Source organism: Crocuta crocuta, unplaced genomic scaffold (genome assembly GCF_008692635.1).
Source record: "Crocuta crocuta isolate KB4526 unplaced genomic scaffold, BGI_CrCroc_1.0 scaffold9, whole genome shotgun sequence".
NCBI classification, from domain to species: Eukaryota; Metazoa; Chordata; class Mammalia; order Carnivora; family Hyaenidae; genus Crocuta; species Crocuta crocuta.
Window position 1 is genome coordinate 4,807,131 of NW_027551567.1, and position 22,500 is coordinate 4,829,630.

Genomic DNA, 22,500 nt, shown 5'->3' on the forward strand with positions numbered 1-22,500 from the left:
CGGGTCTTTCATTCACTCTCAGCCCCTCCGTCGCCACCGGAGCGGAAGGGCGGGGTCTTGCGTCCCCCTCCCCCGGGAGGTGAAGAGCAAGGGAGGTGGCGGGGCGTGGGGGCGGAGCCCGCGGGCGCGCGTCCCGAGGCGTAGGCTACGTCGTCACGTCAGCGCGGGAGAGAGAAAGAGAGGAGCCGACTCGGCTGGGACTGGGGGACGGAGTCGAGGGAGCGAGCGAGGGAGGGTGTGAGCGAGCGTTTGAGTGAGGAGGGGAAAGGCGGTCACTCGCGCCTGAGCGGCCGCGGACAGGACTGGGAGTGGTGGGGAAAAAGCAGGGAGGGGAAGAAGAAAGACCGAGAGAAGGAGGCGGACGGAGGCTGGTGGTGGTGGTGGTGGTGGTGGTGGTGGTAGGGGAAGGNGCCCAACGGGGAGGTAACGACCGCCAGGACCCGGGTCTGGGAGGGGAGCACCGTGACATTGTGGAGTGAGCTGGGGGAGGGAGGTGTGGGGAGAAACCGGCTTTTCTGGAAAATGGATTCCAAGGGGGAGAGGAGCACGTTGACTGGGGCTGCTTGAGAGTAGGCCGCGGCCCGCGCCGCCACTTCCTTCTCTTCTCCATGTGCTGCCGCCGTTCGGGCTTTGTCTGCGGCGCTCCAGGGAGGAGGCGGCCCCATGGCCCGCGCGGACCGCGAGCGGCGGCGGAGTTGGTGCTGTCGTGGCCGTCGCCGCGGCGCGGGAGTGGGCGGAGAGGAGCGGGTCCCGTCCCGCAGCCGCGCGACGAGCTTGGGTGGTGCTCGCGGTCCGGCAGGCGTTAGGTAGTTCGCGGAACGCCCTCACTCCGCCGGGTTGCTGGCCCCTGCCTGGGGGTGGGACAGCTGTCCCCGGCGCCGCAGTCACTGCACGGACGGGCGAGGGGTGGGGGCTTGCACCATGCGCCGCGGCTCAGGTCTCGACGGGGCGGGCGGGCGGCCGGGGGTCGCCGGCGCCCGGGGCGGAGGGANGAGGGGAGAGCCCGTGGCCTGGCGCCGCCGCGGCCTCGGTGTGGAGGGGCGAGGTTGTGCTGCTGCTGCTTTCTGGGGGCTCCGATCTTGGCTTCAGGTTGACGTTGGGAGTCGGTGATGGTCGTCTTGGCCTGGGACTCGGTGGGTTTGCGTTGGAGGAAGTTGTAGGACATTTGAAGGCGCAGAGCACGTGTTTCTAATGGGCTCCTGGTGGCCGCAGCGGTGAGGCTGCCGCTATGGGTGCGGAGTCGGGGGCGGGCTTTGGGGTGCGGGGGTGAAGGGTGGAGAAATTGGGTGGTAGGAAGGTAGCTTGTGTGAGCGCTTTGTTCTTCGCTGGCTGTTGTTACTGATCTATAAGCGGCAGGCGGGAAAAGCGCGCACTTTGGGGGTTTACCTTTGAGAGAGAAAAGCCCAGCTTTGCTTTCTCCACACTCCTCATTCTCTGTACTGCCACAGCTGCATGTGGCACGCTGGCTCGTCCTCGTGCTGATTGGGCTCCATTTGTAATATGGTTTTTCCTAGGGAGTGTTAGCAGGTGAGTCAGGGGTGGTGCTAAGGAAAAACATAGTGAATCTGTCCTCCTCTGCCCCGCGCTCCATATCTGGCTTGTCAGGCGATAGTGACTGTAAGGCTTCTTTAAAGGGAGGCGCAGGCTGGCTGGTGTAGAAATTGGTAGAGAAAGTAAAGATTGGGGCTCTTATATTTCCTCTACCCTTTTTGAAGATCCTAGTTTAATTTTGCTTATTGCGTTTGAACAGATCTCTGGAAACATGGCTACAGAACATGTTAATGGAAATGGTACTGAAGAGCCCATGGATACTACTTCTGCAGTTATCCATTCAGAAAATTTTCAGACATTGCTTGATGCTGGTTTACCACAGAAAGTTGCTGAAAAACTAGATGAAATTTACGTTGCAGGTAAGAACTAACACTTGCAAAATTACATTATGAAATTTTTCTATTGGATTTCTGGCTTTGAGCTAAAATAGCAACTTTTTGTGGTTTCCAATAAGTGTGGGAACTAGTTTTGCCTTGTTGTGATAGTTGTGAAGTAGCGGTTAAGGTGTATAGAGGGAGGGAAGAAGGAAGGGTTAGGAGGCAAAGGCTGGCTGGCCAGATGGATAAGTATATGATGGTAGCAACAGCTGCTAATAGTTGGGAACAGGCCATGTGACTTTTTTGGGGTATTTTTATAGTAGGATTCTTGTTAAATAACTGGTAACTGTAGACTTGTCTGTCCGTCTTGGTGTGGCTGCTGCTTTTTTCCTAGTGGTATTTGAAATTGAGTAGAGGTTCAGTTGTCATGCTTGGTACCTTGTTGGTTGATATTAGGACTTAGATATTTACTGTAGAAATACTTAGTGTTTAGAACTATGTGACTTAGACATAGAAGATAGATGTAAAAGAAGTTGATTCATTGTAAGCGGTTGAGAGGCTTTATTTAGTTCAGAATGATTAAAGTGTGTGTGTTTCTCATATAGATAAGGGAAATGGAAGAATTCTTACTTGGCAAGCATGTACCTGTTTTGGCAAACAGGTCTCCTCAGAAAAAGTTCCCAAAAATATTAAAACTTGACAACTAATTCAGTTTTCTCTTCTCCAGGGCTGGTTGCACATAGTGATTTAGATGAAAGAGCTATCGAAGCTTTAAAAGAATTCAATGAAGACGGCGCATTGGCAGTTCTTCAGCAGTTTAAAGACAGTGATCTCTCTCATGTTCAGGTAACGTTAATGTCAGCGTAACTAGAAAAAACATGAGTAGTTTTGATATAGTTTGTTTTATCGGATTAGACACAGATGAGACAAATGTTAAATATAATTGTGGAAAATTTTTTTGTAGAACAAAAGTGCCTTTTTATGTGGAGTCATGAAGACTTATAGGCAGAGAGAAAAACAGGGGACCAAAGTAGCGGATTCTAGCAAAGGACCAGATGAAGCAAAAATTAAGGTATGTCTTTAAGAACTTTTTTTTTAATCCCCTCCCATTTTAAAGTTCTTTCAAAGATTTTCCAGCATTGGTGTAAATATTCCTTGGATGTGAAATGTGGGTGTGTGTCTTTAAGTAATTGAGAGTTAATAACCGTGAGATAATATGTTAATCTTTTCTAATTACTATTTTTTTGAGAAGTTTCTTGCCTTGAGTTATTTCTGTTTCTAGAACAACTCATTTTTTTAAAAGTTTTTCTTGTTACTGAGCTATGGATTAAATCAGTGTTTCTTTGTATTCTAAAGCAAAGACTTAAATAACATCTGCCATGTTTCTAAATGTTTTTTGAAAAGCTGCAAGTCCAGGTTAGTGACAGTGAAGTGACAGTGAAACAAAAATCAGAGAGAATCAGTTCGCCCCATACTTGTGAGGGGTGTACATTTAACAGTTGACTTTTCTCAAACTCCCAAATTAAATGAATTTAGAATTTTTAACACTGCCTTCTTCCCCTCCTATTACTGTTGATTTTAAAGCTAATTTGTTAATTTCTAAAGGCAACTTTTATCAATAAAATTGAGTAGTAAGTGAAGAAGCTGAGGCTGGGGGTGGAAGGCTTTTTTTTTTTTTAATACTATATTAAGGTCATGTAGAGCAGTAAATGGTCTCAAATACAGTTAAGTTGTGATCTTTTTTTTTTTTTTATGTTTTTTATTTATTTCTGAGAGAGAGAGAAAGCCTGAGCAGGGGAGGGTCAGAGAGAGAGGGAGATAAAGAATCTGAAACAGGCTCCAGGCTCTGATCTCTGTCAGCACAGAGCCCGACATGGGGCTTGAACCCACGAACCGTGAGATCATGACCTGAGCCGAAGTTGGTGGACGCTGAACTGACTGAGCCACCCAGATGCCCTTGATTTGGTTTTTAGTTATGTTGAGGTTTCAGTTCATAGAAAATGTGGTGATCATACTAGTTTTAATCTGGTGCTCTTAATACATTGTGCTGGTGCTCTTTGAACCAAGAGTTCTGGTTTAAGAAAGTCAGTTATTAAGAGTGCTAAGTGATGTTTTAATGGTATGGGAAGAGAGAAGCTTGGAATAAGGAATTAACTGTTAATGTCATCCATAAATTTGAGGCTCAGGTCAAGCTGAGAGTGAATTGTGTTTAAATTATAAATCCAGTTTTTCCCATAGAAATGGAGTATAGATGTCATTGTAATTATATCAGTTGTGATTAAATTTACGTTTAGGAGTTAGGATTATTAAATTTTTATTTAAATGTAAAGGTTTGACTTTCTTTTCTGTCTTTGAAAGGGAGTGGCTAAAAGCTTTAGTGTGACTTAAACTGCAGCAAGAAGACATAGTGGCATTTTTATAGGATGTTTGAAGAATGTTTTCTAGGGATTGATATAAAAGGTATTATTTAGGTCATAAAGATGAAGGTGAAAGAAGAACAGGATTACATATGGAAAAAAGGGAAGATGAGCCATTTAGTGGTTTAGTTTATGTTCTAGTAATAGATTTCAGTTTATTTTTGTTAACCCCATGTTGCATCTATAAGTAAACATTGGGGTATGATAGAAAAAGACTGCTTAAAATAATGTAGCACTTTGTAGGCATTTTTCTTAGAGTTTAGTAATAGAGGAGGTTTTTTTTTAATTATAGTACTTTTTCAGATATTTAACATTTTTTGGGTGGAAAGTGTTTAAAATCAGCCTAGTCATTTTCATTTCCAGAGACTGAGATGACCCCAAATCATTTAACAGCATTTTGATAGAATTTGTCATTGTGCTTGGTGTTAGCTCCCCGCCCCCCCCAGAATATATCAGCTAATTACTAGATTTATTTAGAAAGTAGGTTTTGTACTTTGTGGTTGAGATGGCAGAGGAGAATAATTCTTGTGTTTTCGTTGATTTTGTTTTTGGCTAACTGAAGACCACTTTCTAGTACTTTTGCCTTTGCTAAGGGATAAGAGAAACTGACACTGATTAGTAAATAGAAGTTGTGTAAATTTTAACAGTTCACTTTTTAGGGAGATAAAATGTATAAGATATTTCACATTGTTGCAATTACATAAAGTTTTCAAAGGCATTTTGGCTCTTAGTTGTTCTGAATGAACCATGCTGTCCTGGAAAGCATGGTACTTGAATGTCAGATGAATTAAATGGTTGTATTTCCTGTAACTCTTCAGTTTTTGGGCTTAGTTCGGGGAATGTAATTTCTACAAAGGTTGGTGAAATATATAGAATGGCAGTGTGTATTAGAAGTGTGGAGTACGGGAAATTTATTAAATGTGAAATCCAGACTTGGAGAGGGAACTTACCCAGTTCCTCCTTTGGGAGAGAATTAAACTCAAATTAGGTACAATTAGGAGAAATTAGCAGAATAGGTACGGATCCTGCCTTGAAAGATGTTGATGAATCAATATTAGTTTTTTGATGATCACTAAACACTAAATAGTTAGTTGGAAACCAGAAATTAATGAGTAGGACACTGAAATTTTCTTTGAAAATTAGAGCTACTACAAGAGTACAATAAAGGGGAAATTCTGAAAACATACCAGAAAACTGTAGGGATTGTTACCAAGGTAAATGGAATGATTTGAACAAGATTGATTTTTAACTGCAAAATGCAGGGGTGTGGTCTTGTGTATTAAATGTATTAATGACATTTGAACTTTTCAAGGCACTCTTGGAAAGAACAGGCTACACACTTGATGTGACCACTGGACAGAGGAAGTATGGGGGACCGCCTCCAGATTCCGTTTATTCAGGTCAGCAGCCTTCTGTTGGCACTGAGGTAAAGAAACTAAAAACTTGTACCTTTTGTAGTAAATGCACAGGTATCTGATTTCCTAAAGAAACTCTCCATGGTTTTTACTTCATGTTTAATTTACAGATATTTGTGGGGAAGATCCCAAGAGATCTGTTTGAGGATGAACTTGTTCCATTATTTGAGAAAGCTGGACCGATATGGGATCTTCGTCTAATGATGGATCCACTCACTGGTCTCAATAGAGGTTATGCGTTTGTCACTTTTTGTACAAAAGAAGCAGCTCAGGAGGCTGTTAAACTGGTAAGTTTTTTCCTTCAGTCTCCACATTCACTATCTTTAATTGAAGTCAAGTTTTTTCTTGTTGTGCCTGAGTTAACCAAACGTTTTTTGAAGTGCAGATTAGGCACTGTCTTTTACATTCTCTGTGTAGTCATTGTAGCAGTTTTCTTTGCTTGGGTAGTTGATTGGACTGAGGATCTGTATATAAGGCATGGTGTCAGAATTCTGAGTTACTGGTTCTTTGAAACATCTGGCTTAGTGATTTTTTAAAAAATAGGAATGTTAAAAAAAAAAAATAAAAAAAAATAAAAAATAGGAATGTTAAAAGATAAGAAAGTAACTGTAATAGGTAGGGCTTCTTTATTTTCTGGCTGTACCTGGGCCATTCCTTTTTCTGTAAAATATATCACAAAGACATTGTGATGACAGATTTCTAGTTAATGAAGTAAAAGATTTCGTGCTGAGTGGCAGTATTTGATTTAAAGTACCAGATGTAAGGTGTGAAGACCTAGTTTGCCAACTTTTAAAAAATAATTGTTAATGATTCAAAATATGGTTTAGCTTTTCTTTAAACTAGTTTTATTAAATTTTGTGACTCCCATGGATTCTACATTTTATAATTGAAGAGACCAAGGGTTAATTTCAACCCAAGAAATGTATCAAAAAGTACACCTGGGAGGAACTTGAGTAAAATGGTCCACTATGGCAGATATTTGTTGAATTTGCTTTATCAGGTTATATATTTAAAAAAAAAAAATTTTTATAGTTTATTTTTGAGACAGAGCACGAGTGGGGGAGGGGCAGAGAGAGAGGGAGACACAGAATCCGAAACAGGTTCCAGGCTCTGTAGCTGTCAGCACAGAGCCTGATGCAGGGCTCTAACCCACGAATTGTGAGATCTGACTTGAGCCGAAGTCGGATACTTAGCCAACTGAGCCACCCAGGTGCCCCGACTTACATATTTTATAGGTGATTCTAAGCAATACTAAAATCCCTGGATTGATTTCTCCTGAATTTTTCCTTTCCTCAGCATCAGATGTTTTACATTTTAAGGTATACCATAAGGAGAAAAGCCAACTATACTTTGTTTTGCTGTCTATAGTGATTGACTTTGTTTTGCTGTCTACAGTGATTGAATTTCTGAATTAGTGTGCATAATTGAATATGATAAAGACTTAACATTAGAATAGGGCTACTTTAAAGATTATAGGTGTCCTTAAAAAAAGAACTTGAGAGTTTAGGTATTTTTAAGTCATTTTTATCCCCTCATTTAAAGAATATTTTCTATTTCAGAGCAGCTATAGTTCTAGAGGGAGGCATCCACTGGTAACCTTTGGGCTGTCAAAATCTTAGTTTTGAGCAGTTCATATAAAATAAAGGACTTTTTAGAATTCTGGAAAGATACTTTAGAAATCATCCAGTTTAATCTATAAAAAACATTTTTGCCAGGCAGCAATAGAGTAGCAGTGAGTTTTAGTATGGAAATGTGGAATGATTGAGGCAGCAAACTATCTTACCGCAGCAAGCTAGTACAGAATTTACCATTAATTTCAGACCCATTTTATTTATTAGGTATTACGTAAGGCTTTTATTCTGTTTAATAAGGATGGTTACTTAGTGTATAAGTGGTGATTTGTTTATTAACATTTTTGAAAGGAGTCATTAAACCAACATTTGTAGGCTGCTTAATTCTGGCTACTAAAATACACTATTTATGGGAGGTCCTCACTGCAATTTATTTTTTTAATGTTTTTATTTCTGAGAGAGAGAGAGCGCAAGAGCAGGGGAGGGTCAGAGAGAGAGGGAGACACAGAATCTGAAGCAGGCTCCAGGCTCTGAGCTAGCTGTCAGCACAGAGCCCAACGTGGGGCTTGAACCCACGAACTGTGAGATTGTGACCTGAGCCGAAGTCGGATGCTCAACTGACTGAGTCACCCAGGTGCCCCACTGCAATTTATTTCTAGACAATTTTCAAAATCCTTAAAAAATACATCATTAGAAGATGATATATAATCCAATTGTAACATGATTTTGAGTGCCAGTAAATACTCATTATGAAATAATGTTTCAGTTTGGGTAGTTGCCTTAACAAATAATATAGTCCAAAAGTGCATTGCTGTGGGCTTAGAATATAGTCTTATTAATACAGTTAGGTTTTCAATTATATTTCTGAAAGTTTGGTAGGTAGCTAGACAGCCATTTTAATATGTCTAGGAACTAATAACAACTCTTTTTTTTTTTTTTACATCTTTTTTCCTGGGTTTGTGATTTGAGTCCTTATCTGGGTACATGTTTATTTCTTCCTATCTGATAAATTAGGAGGCCATGCATTTTGGTTGCTTTTAAAAGATTGTAATGGTAATGGTGTACCACTGTTCATCCACTTGGATGAATTGGACGTATCATCATTGCTTTTTTTTAGTTTTTTATTTTTATTTTATTTTTTTAATTTTTTAATTTTCTTGTTTTATTTACTTTTGAGACAGAGACCGAGCACGAATTGGGGAGGGGCAGAGAGAGAGGGAGATACAGAATCTGACGCAGCCTCCAGTCTCTGAGCTGTCAGCACAGAGCCCCACCTGGGGCTCAAACTAGTGAGCTATGAGATCATGACCTGATGTGGTGCCCCACATCGTTGCTTTTTTTTTAAAGGATGCTTTACTGTGGTAGGATTATGGTGATAGCAGAATTGGGAGGTGTGCCTTAGTATAACAATAAAAGAGAGGACTAGGCTTTTGAAGAAATGAAACATTCTAGAGAAATAAATCAAGTTAATTAGGATGTCTTTTGCTACTTAGTATTGTGGAAATGAGTACCCTTCTAAATGTGCTCCTTAAGGGAGCATATTTTGAAAACTATCCCTACTTGTATAATGTCATGAGAGTCTACTTGAATTACACCTATATCCAAGTTGAGTTTTTAGGAAGACCACGGAATGGTCATTCTAGTTGTAGATAATCATAATTTTTAAAAGGTGCCTATTTGCGAGTATTTATAGATCAGACAAGATGGAAGCACCATTTCTTTTTGCTTTCTTGTACTTTGAGTGTCTTGAGTATCTTCAGATCAAGATAGCCTGGCTGGCTCAGTTGGTAGACCATGTGACTCTTTGTCTCAGGGTCATGATTCAAGCCCATGTTGGGTGTAGAACTTTATTTATTTTTTAAAAATGTTTTATTTATTTCTGGGGGGGGGGCGGGAGACAGAATCTGAAGCAGGCTCTAGTCTCTGAGCTAGCTGTCAGGACAGAGCCCGATGCAGGGCTCGAACCCACGAACTGTGAGATCGTGACCTGAGCCGAAGTCGGACAGTTAAGACTGAGCCACCCAGGTGCCTCTAGAACTTACTTTAAAAAAAAAAAAAAGAGATTATGTATTTGGCCTTATTTTTGGTATGATCCAGGAATGATCCTTCCTCCCTTGCCTTCTGATTAAAAATTATTGGGGATTTTGGGGTGCCTAGGTGGCTCAGTTGCTAGAGCATGTGACTCTTGATCACAGGGCTGTGAGTTTGAGCCCGACTTTAGGGGTAGAGTTTACTTTAAAAAATTTTTTTGTGGATTTTACATTTGCATCTGAATTAGTTATAAAAATAGATTAATTGATATTAACAGCTGAAAAAGAGGCATGAAGTTAGCACCTGTAGACTTTTTTTTTTGTAGTTTATTCATTTTTGAGACAGACGACACGAGTGGGGAGGGACAGAGAGAGAGAGAGACACACACACACAATCTGAAACAGGCTTCAGGTGCTGAGCTGTCAGCATAGAGCCTGATGCGGGGCTTGAACCCATGAACTGTGAGATCATAACCTGAGCTGAAGTCGGATGCTTAACCGACTGAGCCACCCAGGCGCCCCATGTGTAGACTTTTTAAATGACTGATTTTCGGCCAACATTTGCTTTGGATTTTGGGCAATAAATTTATTGCTAAATGATGAAAATCTTGCCAAGGAAAGCAAGATCTAAGTTTGTGAAAGGTGAATAATGGTTACCTATTGAGCACTTGTTAAGACATAGGAGCTGTGCTAGGGTGTTACATTATTACCTTTAAACACTACCTTAACCTATATTTGATAGTAACTGGAATTACCTTCATTCTGCAGAAGAGTAAATAGCCTGAATAACTTATGGGAGGCCACAGAGCTTTAGTTTGTTTATTTTTTTAATGTTTTATTTATTTTTGAGAGAGAGAGAGATAGCATGATCAGGGGAGAGTCGGAGAGAGTGGGAGACACAGAATCCAAAGGCAGTCTCCAGGCTCTGAACTAGCTGTCAGCACAGAGCCCGACGCGGAGCTCAAACCCACGAACCGTGATATCATGACCTGAGCCACCCAGGTGCCCTCATATAGCTTTAGTTTGATATCAGGTTTGTTTAGTTTGAGTTCTTATTGTTGACCAGACATAACAGTTTAAAGCCAGCAATATAAATTATGTCATCAGGTAGCCTAATTCTTTAACTATGTAGCTGTTTAGGTAGTGTTAAAAAGGATCCCAGGAAATACATCCTGTTTGTACTGCCAAAATATTTTTCACCTCTGTGAACCATCTTCATTGCTACCACATTGGTCTAAGGTACCAAAGAGTGCTGCTAGCTAGTCACTGCTTTCCATTGCCCCTTTATTTACAGTCTTCCCAATCAGCAGCATAGGTTAGATCACATTCCCATGCTGAGAACTCTAATAATGGTTTCCAAACAAGGCCCTACCTATCTGATCAAGTTTCTGCTTCTCTTTTGCTTTTCTTTATTACTCCTCTGTCCATACTTTGCGTTTTTGCCCCCCACATAAGCTGTTACCATGGCTGCTGCCTTCTTATTGATCAAGTCAATCAGGCCTTTCCTGATTTTGAGCAACTTCCCACCCAGTTGCTCCATGACCATATCATGAATACAAAAAATAGAGTGCTTATATGTACGTAAAATTATTTCTTGGTTTTTTGAAGTATTTGCTTATCTCTCCTCTTTTTCCCTGTATCCCTGACGTTTACAATAGTGCCACTGTGTAATTATTCAGTAGGTGCTAGGTAAATAACCTGACTGGCTGACCAGTGTCCTTTATTATCTATGACCCAAGAACTTATACTTCCCATATTAGTTATGGGCCATTTTACTATATAAAAATTTTCTAATTTCCATTTGTAATTATTTATTGTCAACTTGGAATTAGTGTACGTTTATAGGGGGTAATGCTTTCCCCCTCATTCCCAGGGGGGTATTTGGAAATACCCATATGTGTAGTGTTTGTTGTTGTTGTCACAAAGTCCAGGAAGAAGGGTGGGCAAGTATGTATGTATTTCTGTGGTGTGCTCCTGGAATTGGAACTCAGGCCACTGACATTTTAGTGCCCATTGCAGTCCTAGGTAATAGAAATATTCTGCTGAAAATGCTAATAATGGCTATATTACAAATACCAGAATAGCTGCTTTCTATTTCTGTATTAAAAGTTATGGTTTTGATAGGAACTGATGGTTTTATTAACTAAAGTGGTTGGTGTACACTCGTGTAGCATGTGTGAAACCATTTTGATGAATGCAACTGACAAGATCGGTCCATAGCATATTTAGTAGCACTTTAGCAAATAAGTGTGTTTAACATGAAGACTTTTATTGTGGACGTACAGGGTAGTTTGATTGAGTTCATGATTTTATAGGACATGAGAGACTGATGACAGTCATCTGAAAGTAGATGCACCATTCAGAGGGTAACAAGGATGAAGGGTTAGATTGTGTTGGGGTTATTATGGAAGGCTTTGTGATAAAGAGGTTTGAGCAGGACAGTGAAGGGAAATAGGTGCATCTAGTTGAAGCAGTGTTTTGTTGAAGGAAATGGGAGATAAAACTATTATATTCTGAGCTAAGTTTCATGGTCCCATTAAACTTTTCAGTGTTGGTGTGGGTAGCATGGTGTAAATAACAATAATGAAGAATGTTAGAGATTTTGAAAAGAGAAATGATAAGGCAATGATAAACTATAGGTTCCATTCTAAATTCTATCAATGATTTATAAATCTGGACATAGTTGGACTGCCCTCATATGTCTAGTGACTTGAGTCAGCATGTAGTGAATGATAAATACCCTGGATGACAAAATCAGAATCTTAGAAGATTGTGATAGCCTGAAACAGATAGTTAACACCAGCAAGATGGTATTGAGTAAGGATAAAGGTCAAGTCCTGTATACAACTGATTTCACAAGTAAGCTGCAGTATAAGCAATGTGGTGTGGTTGCCAAGTAAGTACAGGTAATCTTGGACTGTGTGTTACAGAAGTATGATGTTTAGAAGTGGAAGATTAGCAAGTCTCCAGGTTATTCTAGATTCCTCAGTCTCAGTCTGTGCTACAGTATTATGTTATGGATATCATTTTTTGGTAACAGTCTTGGAAGTCACATTAGTTTGCCAGTATCAGAGAAGGAAGTATAGAGAACGGAGTCACGTGCATTGTGTGGGGTAGATGAAGTGCTATCATCTGCGGGGCGGTGGGGGGGGGGGATCTATATAGAGTTATTGTAGAATTTTTAGGGAAGTAGATTTTGGCTTCAAGATTTTCTGCTTAAGAAATGCTTGTGGCTCCTGGGTGGCTCAGTCGGTTGAGCATCCGACTTCGGCTCAGGTCATGATCTCACGGTTGCTGGGTTTGAGCCCGCGTTGGGCTCAGTGCTGACAGCTAGCTCAGAGCCCGGAGCCTGCTTCAGATTCTCCCTCTTTCTCTGACCCTACCCTGCTCATACTGTCTGTCTCTCTCTCTCAGAAATAAATAAAACGTTAAAAAAAAAAAAAGAAATGTTTAAGAGTAAAGTAGACAGGCTGAGGAGGTAATGGCTTTGCTGCTGTGGGAAGAGTTAAGTCTGAGTTAGATTCCAAATCTGAGATTGCTAAATTTGGGAGGATTTGGTGACTGACTGGCTATGAGGGCAGGAAAAAGTGACTTGAGATTTTAAGCCTAGATGATGGGAATGTTCCGTACTGTACAACTCCTGTTTTGGTGTTCTGAAACAGTGAAACTGCATTGATTAATGTTCAAAGTTTATTCGTCACCTAGCTATGGTATTGAATCTGAAAGCTAGATTTTTTTTTAGATGTTTATTTAAAGTTTATATATTTTGAGAGAGAGACTGAGCAGGTAGGGGAGAGACAGAGAGAGGGAGATAGAGAATCCCAAGCAGGCTCCATGCTATCACACATAGGCTGATGGCGGGGCTCAAACTCATGAACTCTTGAGATATGACCTGAACCGAAACAAAGAGTGAGACGCTTAACTGACCGAGCCACTCAAGTGCCCCTAATGTTTATTTTTGAGAGAGACAGAGCACACCCCTGATCTAGGGAGAGAGATACAGGATCTGAAGTGGGTTCTTGGCTAACAGTAGACAGTCCAATTCGGGGCTCGAACTCCCAAACCATGAGATCATGACCTGAGCCAAAGTCGGACATTTAACCAGCTGAGCCACCTAAGTGTCCCTGAAAGCTAGATTTTTAAAATATCTTAACATCAACTGCCCAACTTCCTTGTTGGAAGGCATCAAGTTTCTTTTGTTCGTTTTGATACTGTGATAGTGTCCTGATGGTATTAACTCTTGAGTTAGAATTTATCAGCATTACATTAGAGTCTGTTAAGGTTCAGAACAGTTTTGTCATGCCCTTCTGCCACTTACCTCACTGTTACCCACCTGCTGGGATGCGAAGTTTGAATTTATGGTGATAGATTGGTCTTAAAATTCTTAAAGAGTGAGAAAAATTAAAAAATTCAGATACATACAGAAATGCATGTTTAATCTGTAAATAGGGCACTGCTTCAAGAAATGCTTATTTCTGGGTACTGTGTACCCTTCCCTTAAGTAATCTCTATACCAGATGTGGGTTTAAGCCAATGACCCTAAGAACAAGAGTTGGATTCTGTGCCTGCTGAGCCAGCCAGGCCACCCCTCTGGGTACTTATTTTGCTTTATTTCGACAACATGCCCAGACGGTCTCCTTTACCCCTTTAATGATTTATTTTAATTGGAGAACCAGTTTACTGTTTGTTTTAATTGTTTCCTCTTTTTTTTTAATAAAAAAAAATGGATGAAGAGTTATAGTTTACTTTATAAGTCTTGATAAATCTTTGTCATTTATATTGTTTAGAGACCATAGTCATCCTAGTCTACGGCCATACCACCCTGAAGGCGCTCGATCTCATCTTATCTCGGAAGCTAAGCAGGGTCGGGCCTGGTTAGTACTTGGATGGGAGAGAGTAGTCGTCCTAAATAACCTTCTACCTACCCAGAATTGATAAACCTTAGCGCAGGGCAAGTGATGATGAGTTAGAAGTGAAATAATAATGGAAACAGTCATTACTACTTTGAAGCAGAATTGTTAAATGTTGATGGACGTGGTATAACCAAGAATTCTAAAATTTTTTAACAAGTTTTTCTTTTTTTTTTTTCAAATATTTATTTTTGAGAGAGGGAGACCATGTGCGCCTGTTGGGCAGGGGTAGAAGGAGAGTGAGTCTCAAGCAAGCTACACACACCCAAGTGCAGATCATGACCTGAGCTGAAATCGAGTTAGATGTGTAATTACGTATAATTGAGCAACCCAGGTGCCCCACAACTTTTTTTAACTTAGATTTAGATGTTTCTTTATAGTAAACAGGTCCAGCTCTTAGACCTCTTGGAAAATGAAAAACACAGAAGGAAAACGATGCCAAGTTCTGTCATCTTCTGAATAACTCTTATTTTTCCCTTTAAATATTATGTATTTTTCTATTTTTCTGATATCTTAGTTTTTGTCAACTCCTAGTTACAGATTAGATCAAACTGAAACGTATTGATTTGTCATTAAAGTTGAGTATTTGATGCTAGATTATAAAAATCTAGGGAATGTACATGTCTTAAAAGCAATTTGTTGTGTTTCTTAGGTTAATTTATTTGTGATAAGGTATTGTAGTCTACTTGTTCATAATCCCATACAGTGATGGATTCAACCATAGCACTACTATTTGCAGGTAATTTATATGTTTCTAGTTTTAAGAGGTTTTTGGTCTTAATATAAATGCTATGGGAAAAGTTGTGGCAGGCTTTTTCAGCCTCAGTAGTGTTGATATTTTAGATCCGATAATTCTGTTTTGCTGGGCTATCCTGTGAATTGTAGGATATTTTTTATCATCTCTGGCCTTTGTATCCACAAAATAACTAGCAGCAAGCTCAATCCCTAGTTGACAACCAAAAATGTCTCTAGACATTGTCAAGTGTCCCCTGAGGAGCAAAATCACTTCTGTTTAGAACTGTTGGTTTGTGTTAAGCATAGAAGGATGTTTTATTGACCTGTTTTTTAGGAGGTAGGTATTGCAGAGTGAGCTCAAATCTGGAGTTTGGATGATGGAAGTTTCAGGGAAAGCATTTTATTCAGAGGCCATGCCCAGTTGGGGGCTCGAACTCAATGACTCTGAGATCATGAGTTGCATGCTCCACTGACTGAGCCAGCTATGCACCCTTGTTCTGTCAGTCTCTCTCTTTCTCTTGCTCGCTCTCTTAATTTTTTTTTTTTTAAGTCTGCCATAAATGTAGAGAATATAAATAATCCTGGGATCATGATGGTCAGAGACTGAAAGCGTGAATTGAATAGGGGAGTAGAAAGTACAAAACTGTTCAGAACTGTGTTTTTTTTTTTTTTTCTTCCCCCCTTAGGTGAGAGGGGTGTTCCTCCGGGGGTGAGCAGGGTGCTCCCTGGGGATGAGCAGGGTGCTCTGCCAGGGCAAGAGGGATGCTTCCCCGGGGATGAGGACATTTGAATTTCATGTTAGATTTTGAATATCTGGAAATGGAGAAAGGGACAGGGAGAAATTGATTTTCTGATTTACTGTATGCTTTCTTATCTTATACCTGATGTCCTTTTTATGGAAGAATGGATGAGAAGAGGTGCCTGGGTGGCTCAGTAAATGAATGGAGCGTGCAGCTTGATCTCAGGACTGTGAGTTCAAGCCCCACGAGGGGTGTAGAGCTTACTTTCAAAATGGGAGAGGAATGGTTTCATTGTGGCCATAAGGCTGGTCTATAAATTGTATGGAAATTTATGTTGATTCTTTAGTGTTTATAGCTCCACGTGGACATATGCAAAACAGATTTTGAGGCCAGGTGTGGAGGATTAATCAAATTAAATTTTGAGGTAGTTTTAACTGTGTAATATGAATAATTCACTTTACCTGATAATTTGAATATTTTTGAACTTCGGTTTGTAATTCATAGTGATTGATTTGTTACTTTGACAGATTCTGTTTTACCTGTATAATATCTTAACCCTTCTACGGGGTATGGTTATATGAAGACTTGACTTTTCACTCTAGTTTTATAGTTGCTTTTGTATTTGTACCCTAATGAATCCGTCCACTTCTCTTTCTCCCAACTTTTTGTAGGCCTGATGAAAATGAAATGAGGAAAAAAGTAGGGTTGGATTCAGGAAAAGAAGATTCTCTCCTTTTAGATTTACTGTATTTGAAGCTGAAAATCCCTTACTGCAACTTTTTACAAGAATGAAAGGGAGATGGAAAAAAAATAGATTTAGGTGCTGGTTAACAGAAAGACAGAAAGCTTGCTGGTATTTGAATCCATTTCCCTTGCATGAGGGTAACTGGTTGCCAGGATGAATTTAAGTAGAAAATAAGGTATTGTGGAATCAGCAAATTTGAATTTAAGCTGCTTATAGACCTGATTCCCAAGTTTCAAGGACTTAAAAAATTTTTGCATTAATTTAATTCATAAACTTTTAAAGTGTGTTTTGTCAGTGTAATCTACATATTTGTCTCAGATTACAATTTTCTCTTACATTGGCTAGTTAAATTTTTAAAAGATAAAAATACATGATAAACATAGCATTGAAATTTGCCTAAAATTTTTGCATTTATGTTTATAATCATTTATAATAAGATATTTTGTAAGTATTTTAAAAACATGATACACTTTCTTCCCCTTTCAGTATAATAATCATGAAATTCGTTCTGGAAAACACATTGGTGTCTGCATCTCGGTGGCCAATAATAGGCTTTTTGTGGGCTCTATTCCTAAGAGTAAAACCAAGGAACAGATTCTTGAAGAATTTAGCAAAGTAACAGGTAAGTTGGATTTATGTGGAAGGAGGTACACTTCTAATACTGAAGGTAATTGCATACCTCTGTGTGACAAGCAGTTATAAACACTATATTGTCTTGTATATTGACTCCAACCATGAGAGATAGGTAATTCCATTTTTCAGATAAGGAAACTAGGTACAGAAGGTTTTGGGAAAGAATTTGCTGAATGCTATGTAGTTTGTAAGGAGTGTAGTTGAGATATGAACCATCTGCAGAATCTGTATCTCATTTTGGAATCTAAGTGTTTTAGGTGCTAGCTTGACAGGATTGTTTTCTTAATGATTAGATTTTCTAAATTATTGGAATGGTAAGTATTTTTATAAGCAGAGATTATATAATCTTTGTGAATATGGTACAATTTCTTTGAACTATAAAATATTTTTTAGAATAGTGACCAAATCAGGCTGCTTTTATTAGAAAATATTTTGTCTGCCTAGAATGTTTAGCAAATTATCAGACTGTTATCAGTCTCCAGAAACATTCAAAATCTTATATGATACTAATATTTCATTTGAAATAGTTCTTGATCTCTGAGGCCAGGAAAGTGCAATCAAAAAGAATTTGAGTTTATTTACATAGTAAGTATCTAACCGTATCTGACTTAATACTGCTTTTTTGGTAACCGTTTTGTAAAAATATTATGCCTCTTGTCATTTAATCGAAGAATAGTCCTTGGGTATAATTTAAAAGAATACATTTTCTTTTCATGGAGATTTTTATGTTGGAAACACTTGGAAGGTGTGTATTAGGTCAATTATCTGGACCAAATTATCTTGACACTCCTTTTCAAAGAAAGATTATTTTTCATTTTTATATTCAAGTATTAGAAAAATCTTTGGATCTACTTTTTTCTTGCTGATTTTATTAATTTTTCTGAAATGGTTGCTTATTTTCAGAGGGTCTCACAGACGTCATTTTATACCACCAACCAGATGACAAGAAAAAAAACAGAGGCTTTTGCTTCCTTGAATATGAAGATCACAAAACAGCTGCCCAGGCAAGGCGTAGGTTAATGAGTGGTAAAGTCAAGGTCTGGGGAAATGTTGGAACTGTTGAATGGGCTGATCCTATAGAAGATCCTGATCCTGAAGTGATGGCAAAGGTAATGAAATTTATTTGCGAACACTCTTCTCATAATTGTGTTACTTTCATACTTTCATGATGATGAGTAGTTAGGCCTGCATGCTATGGAAATAGTTCGCCATTGGTTTTGTGTATATTCTAATAGCCATTTCTTTGCATTTTTGAGAATGGCGCCGTTAGCTTTCACGGTTTTTGTGTTAAAAGTCCTACTCCTAAAAATAGTGAACTGTACTGGCCTCGGCAGAGCTGCTGCAGTTACAAGGTTTAGCTATTATTAGGTATCCTGCTTTAGCAGTCAGTTGAGACATCCTATGAGATCAAACCTCTCTTGAGTCAACACTTTACTCACTAGTGCAGTTCGTAGTTAAGTTATTCTACCCTATGTCATTTAAGGTCTTAATGGTGAAAGTCTAGCAAATACAGGTCATTCTCTTAAATGAGAAGAGGAATGTGAAATGCCAGAACTGTGAATATTGCTAAAGGATAAGTAGTCCTTTTTTTAAAAATTTTATTTATTTCTGAGAGAGAGAGAGAGAAAGAGCACGTGAGCAGGGAGGGTCAGAGAGAGAGGGAGACACAGAATCTGAAGCAGGCTCCAGGCTCTGAGCTGTCAGCACAGAGCCCGACGCAGGGCTCAAACCCACGAACCGTGAGATCATGACCTGAGCCACCCAGACACCCCAAGGATAAGTAGTCTTGAGGACAGAAAATACTTCGTATTATTTTTTCCATTGGCCTATTAAGTTCTTATTGGATTATTAAATTCAGATGTTATATCAAGTATTTTAGGAGGAAATGCTGTTTCTTAAAAGCAAAAGGTCAACTTTTATAACTACTTTGAGGAGCTTTCTGGATTGAAAGAATTTGTCAGTATTTTGAATGTTCCCACCCTTCTTTGTCAGCATTTTCAGAAGCAGATTCTAATTAATTAGTTTTGACCATCTGTGTCAAGTGTTCAACAGCTATCTCAAGGCATGGTATTCATGTTAGTAGGAAATGCCCACCTCCATCTTTGATTACATTGATTACAAAGTAATTAATAATTTAATAAAAACAGCTAAGTATTGTTTGCTTTCTTTTGAAAAAAATTACAGAATTCTCATGTACTCTCAAGTTCATAGATAACATTAGGGTTTACTCTTACTTACTGTACATGCTACGGGTTTGACAAATGTATGATATGCATCCATTATAGCATTACAGAATAGTTTTACTGCCCTAGGAATCCTCCCTGATCTTCATAATCGCCCCACCATCCCCTCTAGCCCCTGACAACTGTTGCTTTTTTTATTGTTTCCATAGTTTTGTAGTTCTTTAAGATTATCTTCTTGTACTTGGTTATATTCATTGAGATTCCTTCATGCCTTTTCATGGCTTGATGGCTCTTTTTAACACTGAATAAACCCATTCTCTTGATGTACTACAATTTATCTATTCACCTACTGAAGAACATTTTGGTTGTTTCCAAGTTTTGGCAGTTATGAATAAAGTTGCCATAAACAACCATATACAGGTTTTTATGTGGACATGTTTTCAACCCATTTGGGTAAATACCAAAAAGTGCAGTCATCAGATTGTATGGTAAAGTATGTTTAGTTTTGTAAAAAAACTGCTGAACTGTTCTCCAGAGTGGCTGTACCATTTTGCATTTCCACTAGTAATGTTTCTGTTCCATATCCTTACCAGCATTGGGTGGTGGTAGGTGTTGGGTTTTGGCCATTCTAATAGGTATGTGGTGGCATTTCATAGTTTTTGTTTTTTAAGAGATTTTTAAAAACTAATCTCTACACCCAGTGTGGAGCTTTGAACTTAAAACCCTGAGATCAAGAGTTGCATGTTCTAATGACTGAACCAGCTAGGATGCTTTTATTTGCAATTCTCTAATGGTGCGATGTTGAGCATCTCTTCATACGCTTGTCATCGTGGATGAGGTATCTGTTCAGGTTTTTTACTCATTAGATCCTTGGTATTTACTCAGACCAGTTGAAAACTTAGTCATATTATATTTCTCATATTTCTCTAATGGGTAATGACTAAAATTAACTTTGTAAGGTTGGGTGGTGGCATCTTGGAAATTGAAACCTTTGGAGATACACAGGGAATTTCTGTTTTTCTCTTAATTTTCAGGTAAAAGTGCTGTTTGTACGTAACCTTGCCAATACTGTAACAGAAGAGATTTTAGAAAAAGCATTTAGTCAGTTTGGGAAACTGGAACGAGTGAAGAAACTAAAAGATTATGCTTTCATTCATTTTGATGAGCGAGATGGTGCTGTCAAGGTAAATAAGTGGAATTGTAGGCATCTGAAGTAAACTAATGATTTTCAGTCATCCTAGAATCGAGAATATTCCAAAAAGTTGAAGGACGCCCAAAGGTCATTTAATCTACTCCAGTTAACCTTTATTGGCCTTAGCAAATTGCATAAATCACTAAATCAAAAAGATGATTAGTTGAAGAGCTGGATCTTCAGATAAAAACCTAACAGTCCTATTATATCTTATCCCTCCAACATTAATAATATGCTTTTTTAACTTTAAATGAATTATAATTGTTGTTAAAGTCATCTGTATTGATCAATACTTTGTTTTTTAAGGCTATGGAAGAAATGAATGGCAAAGATTTGGAGGGAGAAAATATTGAAATTGTTTTTGCTAAGCCACCAGATCAGAAAAGGAAAGAAAGAAAAGCTCAGAGGCAAGCAGCAAAGAATCAAATGTAAGTGAAAACTGTATAAATTTAAATGTTGGTAGATTAGTGAAAAATAGATATTGCTCAAACCTGTTAAATAATTGCACAACTTGCCTTTCTTTACCTCTTAAAGAAGACTTGAAAGCTTTGAGCCACTGAGAAATGCCCAGAATCTCAAGAAATGTGTATTGAGCTGTTGTTATTGACCATGCTTGTAAAAATAATTATAATTCTAAGTAACTAGAGTTTTGTGTAACAAATGGAAATCAGTCTAAGATATTTCCTGCTAGGTTTTATAGAATGTGCTCCTGAATTATGTGTTTTTAAATCTTAGCTGTCCACAAGTGTTCATATATTTGGTTAAAGGGTGGAGAGTTTTTTTTCCTCAGAGGTAGAAAATATTAAATCTTCCAATTATGATAAACTCTGCTTCTTCTGTATCTGAGAGAGGCTTCTTTACCAATACATAGTGCCTTTTGCCACCTCAGAGATTTCATATATGGGTTTTGAAAAATGAAATGAGTGTAGTTAAGCAAATAACTTAGTATTGAGGTAAGAAAACAACTAAGTGTAATATATTGCATCTATTGGATCTTTCTAGAACATCTGTAAAAGGATATCTGCTCATTAACAGTGAATGAAACTTTTAGCTGGGTAAGAATGAAGTTTACAATTTAAAAACTTCAAGTTGGTAATTAATTGAGGAGGAAGAGAGATAATTGTCATTTGATGCAAGAACAAGAATCACTAAATTTAACTATCTCAGGCCAGTTTTCTGTCCAGTGCTCTACATGGGTTGCAAAAGAAGGGTCGGGGTGCTTCTGCTTATTTCTTTTATTTCTTAATCAGAGAAGTAACATATTATTGCAATTGGCTGTTGTGGTTAGGCAAGTTGGCTAGTTCTGAGCCTCAGTTTCTTCCATTTTAAAAGGGGAGCAGACTGAATTATGTAAGCTGTCTTATACTGTGATAATCCAAATGACCTATACTTGTTCTAGGACTAAAGAGATGTGCTTTATGGGCTTAATGGTAGTATAAGGAAAAAGACTACAGAAAGTTACGTTTTGAGGGGGAACCAAATGCTCTATATCTCAAACCCCTTGAGTATACTTTGCAGTGAAAATAACTTTTTCCTGTTTCAGAAGACAGTTAACTGATAGTTTTATTTATTCAGTGGCAGAAAGTAAGTGTAGGAGATTATATTAGAAAAGTGAGTAAAAGTTATAAGTTGGTAGATGGAGGGTGATCATAAATAGAAAGTGGGGAATGTCACTGTATCTGTTAATGTTTGAGGAGAACAGGCCAAAAGGGATGACTGCATGTGATGCTTGCACTTTAACTTGCTGCAGTCATTCATTGATTTTTTTTTTTTAATTTAACAAACTACAGCACGCATTCCTACTTACTTCTCAGTGCGTCCCTGTGAGTTGAGTACTCTATTCCCCAGTTTGAGATGAGGAAACTGAGGCACAGAGGTCAACTTGCCCAAGGTCAGTCTCACAGCTAGTAAGTAGTGGAGTTGGATTTGAATCAAGGCAGTCTGGCCCTGGTTTTTCACTCTTCTCCATTATGCTAGGGTTTCTCAGTCTCTCTGTAATTACTGACATTTTGTACTGTATGATTCTTGATTATGAGGGGCAGTCCTGTGCATTTTATGATG

General features: G+C 38.8%; 1 protein-coding gene across 3 annotated transcripts in view; it reads left to right on the forward strand.

Moving 5' to 3' along the window:
• Positions 1-416: 416 nt before the first annotated feature.
• Positions 417-22,500, forward strand: part of SYNCRIP (synaptotagmin binding cytoplasmic RNA interacting protein) — a 30,933-nt gene continuing 8,849 nt past the window's right edge. For all 3 annotated transcript variants that reach the window (XM_077750232.1, XM_077750233.1, XM_077750230.1), the window contains exons 1-10: positions 417-423; positions 1,751-1,910; positions 2,596-2,714; positions 2,833-2,940; positions 5,598-5,711; positions 5,811-5,987; positions 16,918-17,053; positions 17,968-18,173; positions 20,282-20,431; positions 20,746-20,867. In XM_077750232.1, the coding sequence (XP_077606358.1) occupies positions 1,763-1,910; positions 2,596-2,714; positions 2,833-2,940; positions 5,598-5,711; positions 5,811-5,987; positions 16,918-17,053; positions 17,968-18,173; positions 20,282-20,431; positions 20,746-20,867 (1,280 nt within the window). In that variant the 5' untranslated portion in view covers positions 417-423; positions 1,751-1,762. The remainder of the gene's footprint in view (positions 424-1,750; positions 1,911-2,595; positions 2,715-2,832; positions 2,941-5,597; positions 5,712-5,810; positions 5,988-16,917; positions 17,054-17,967; positions 18,174-20,281; positions 20,432-20,745; positions 20,868-22,500) is intronic.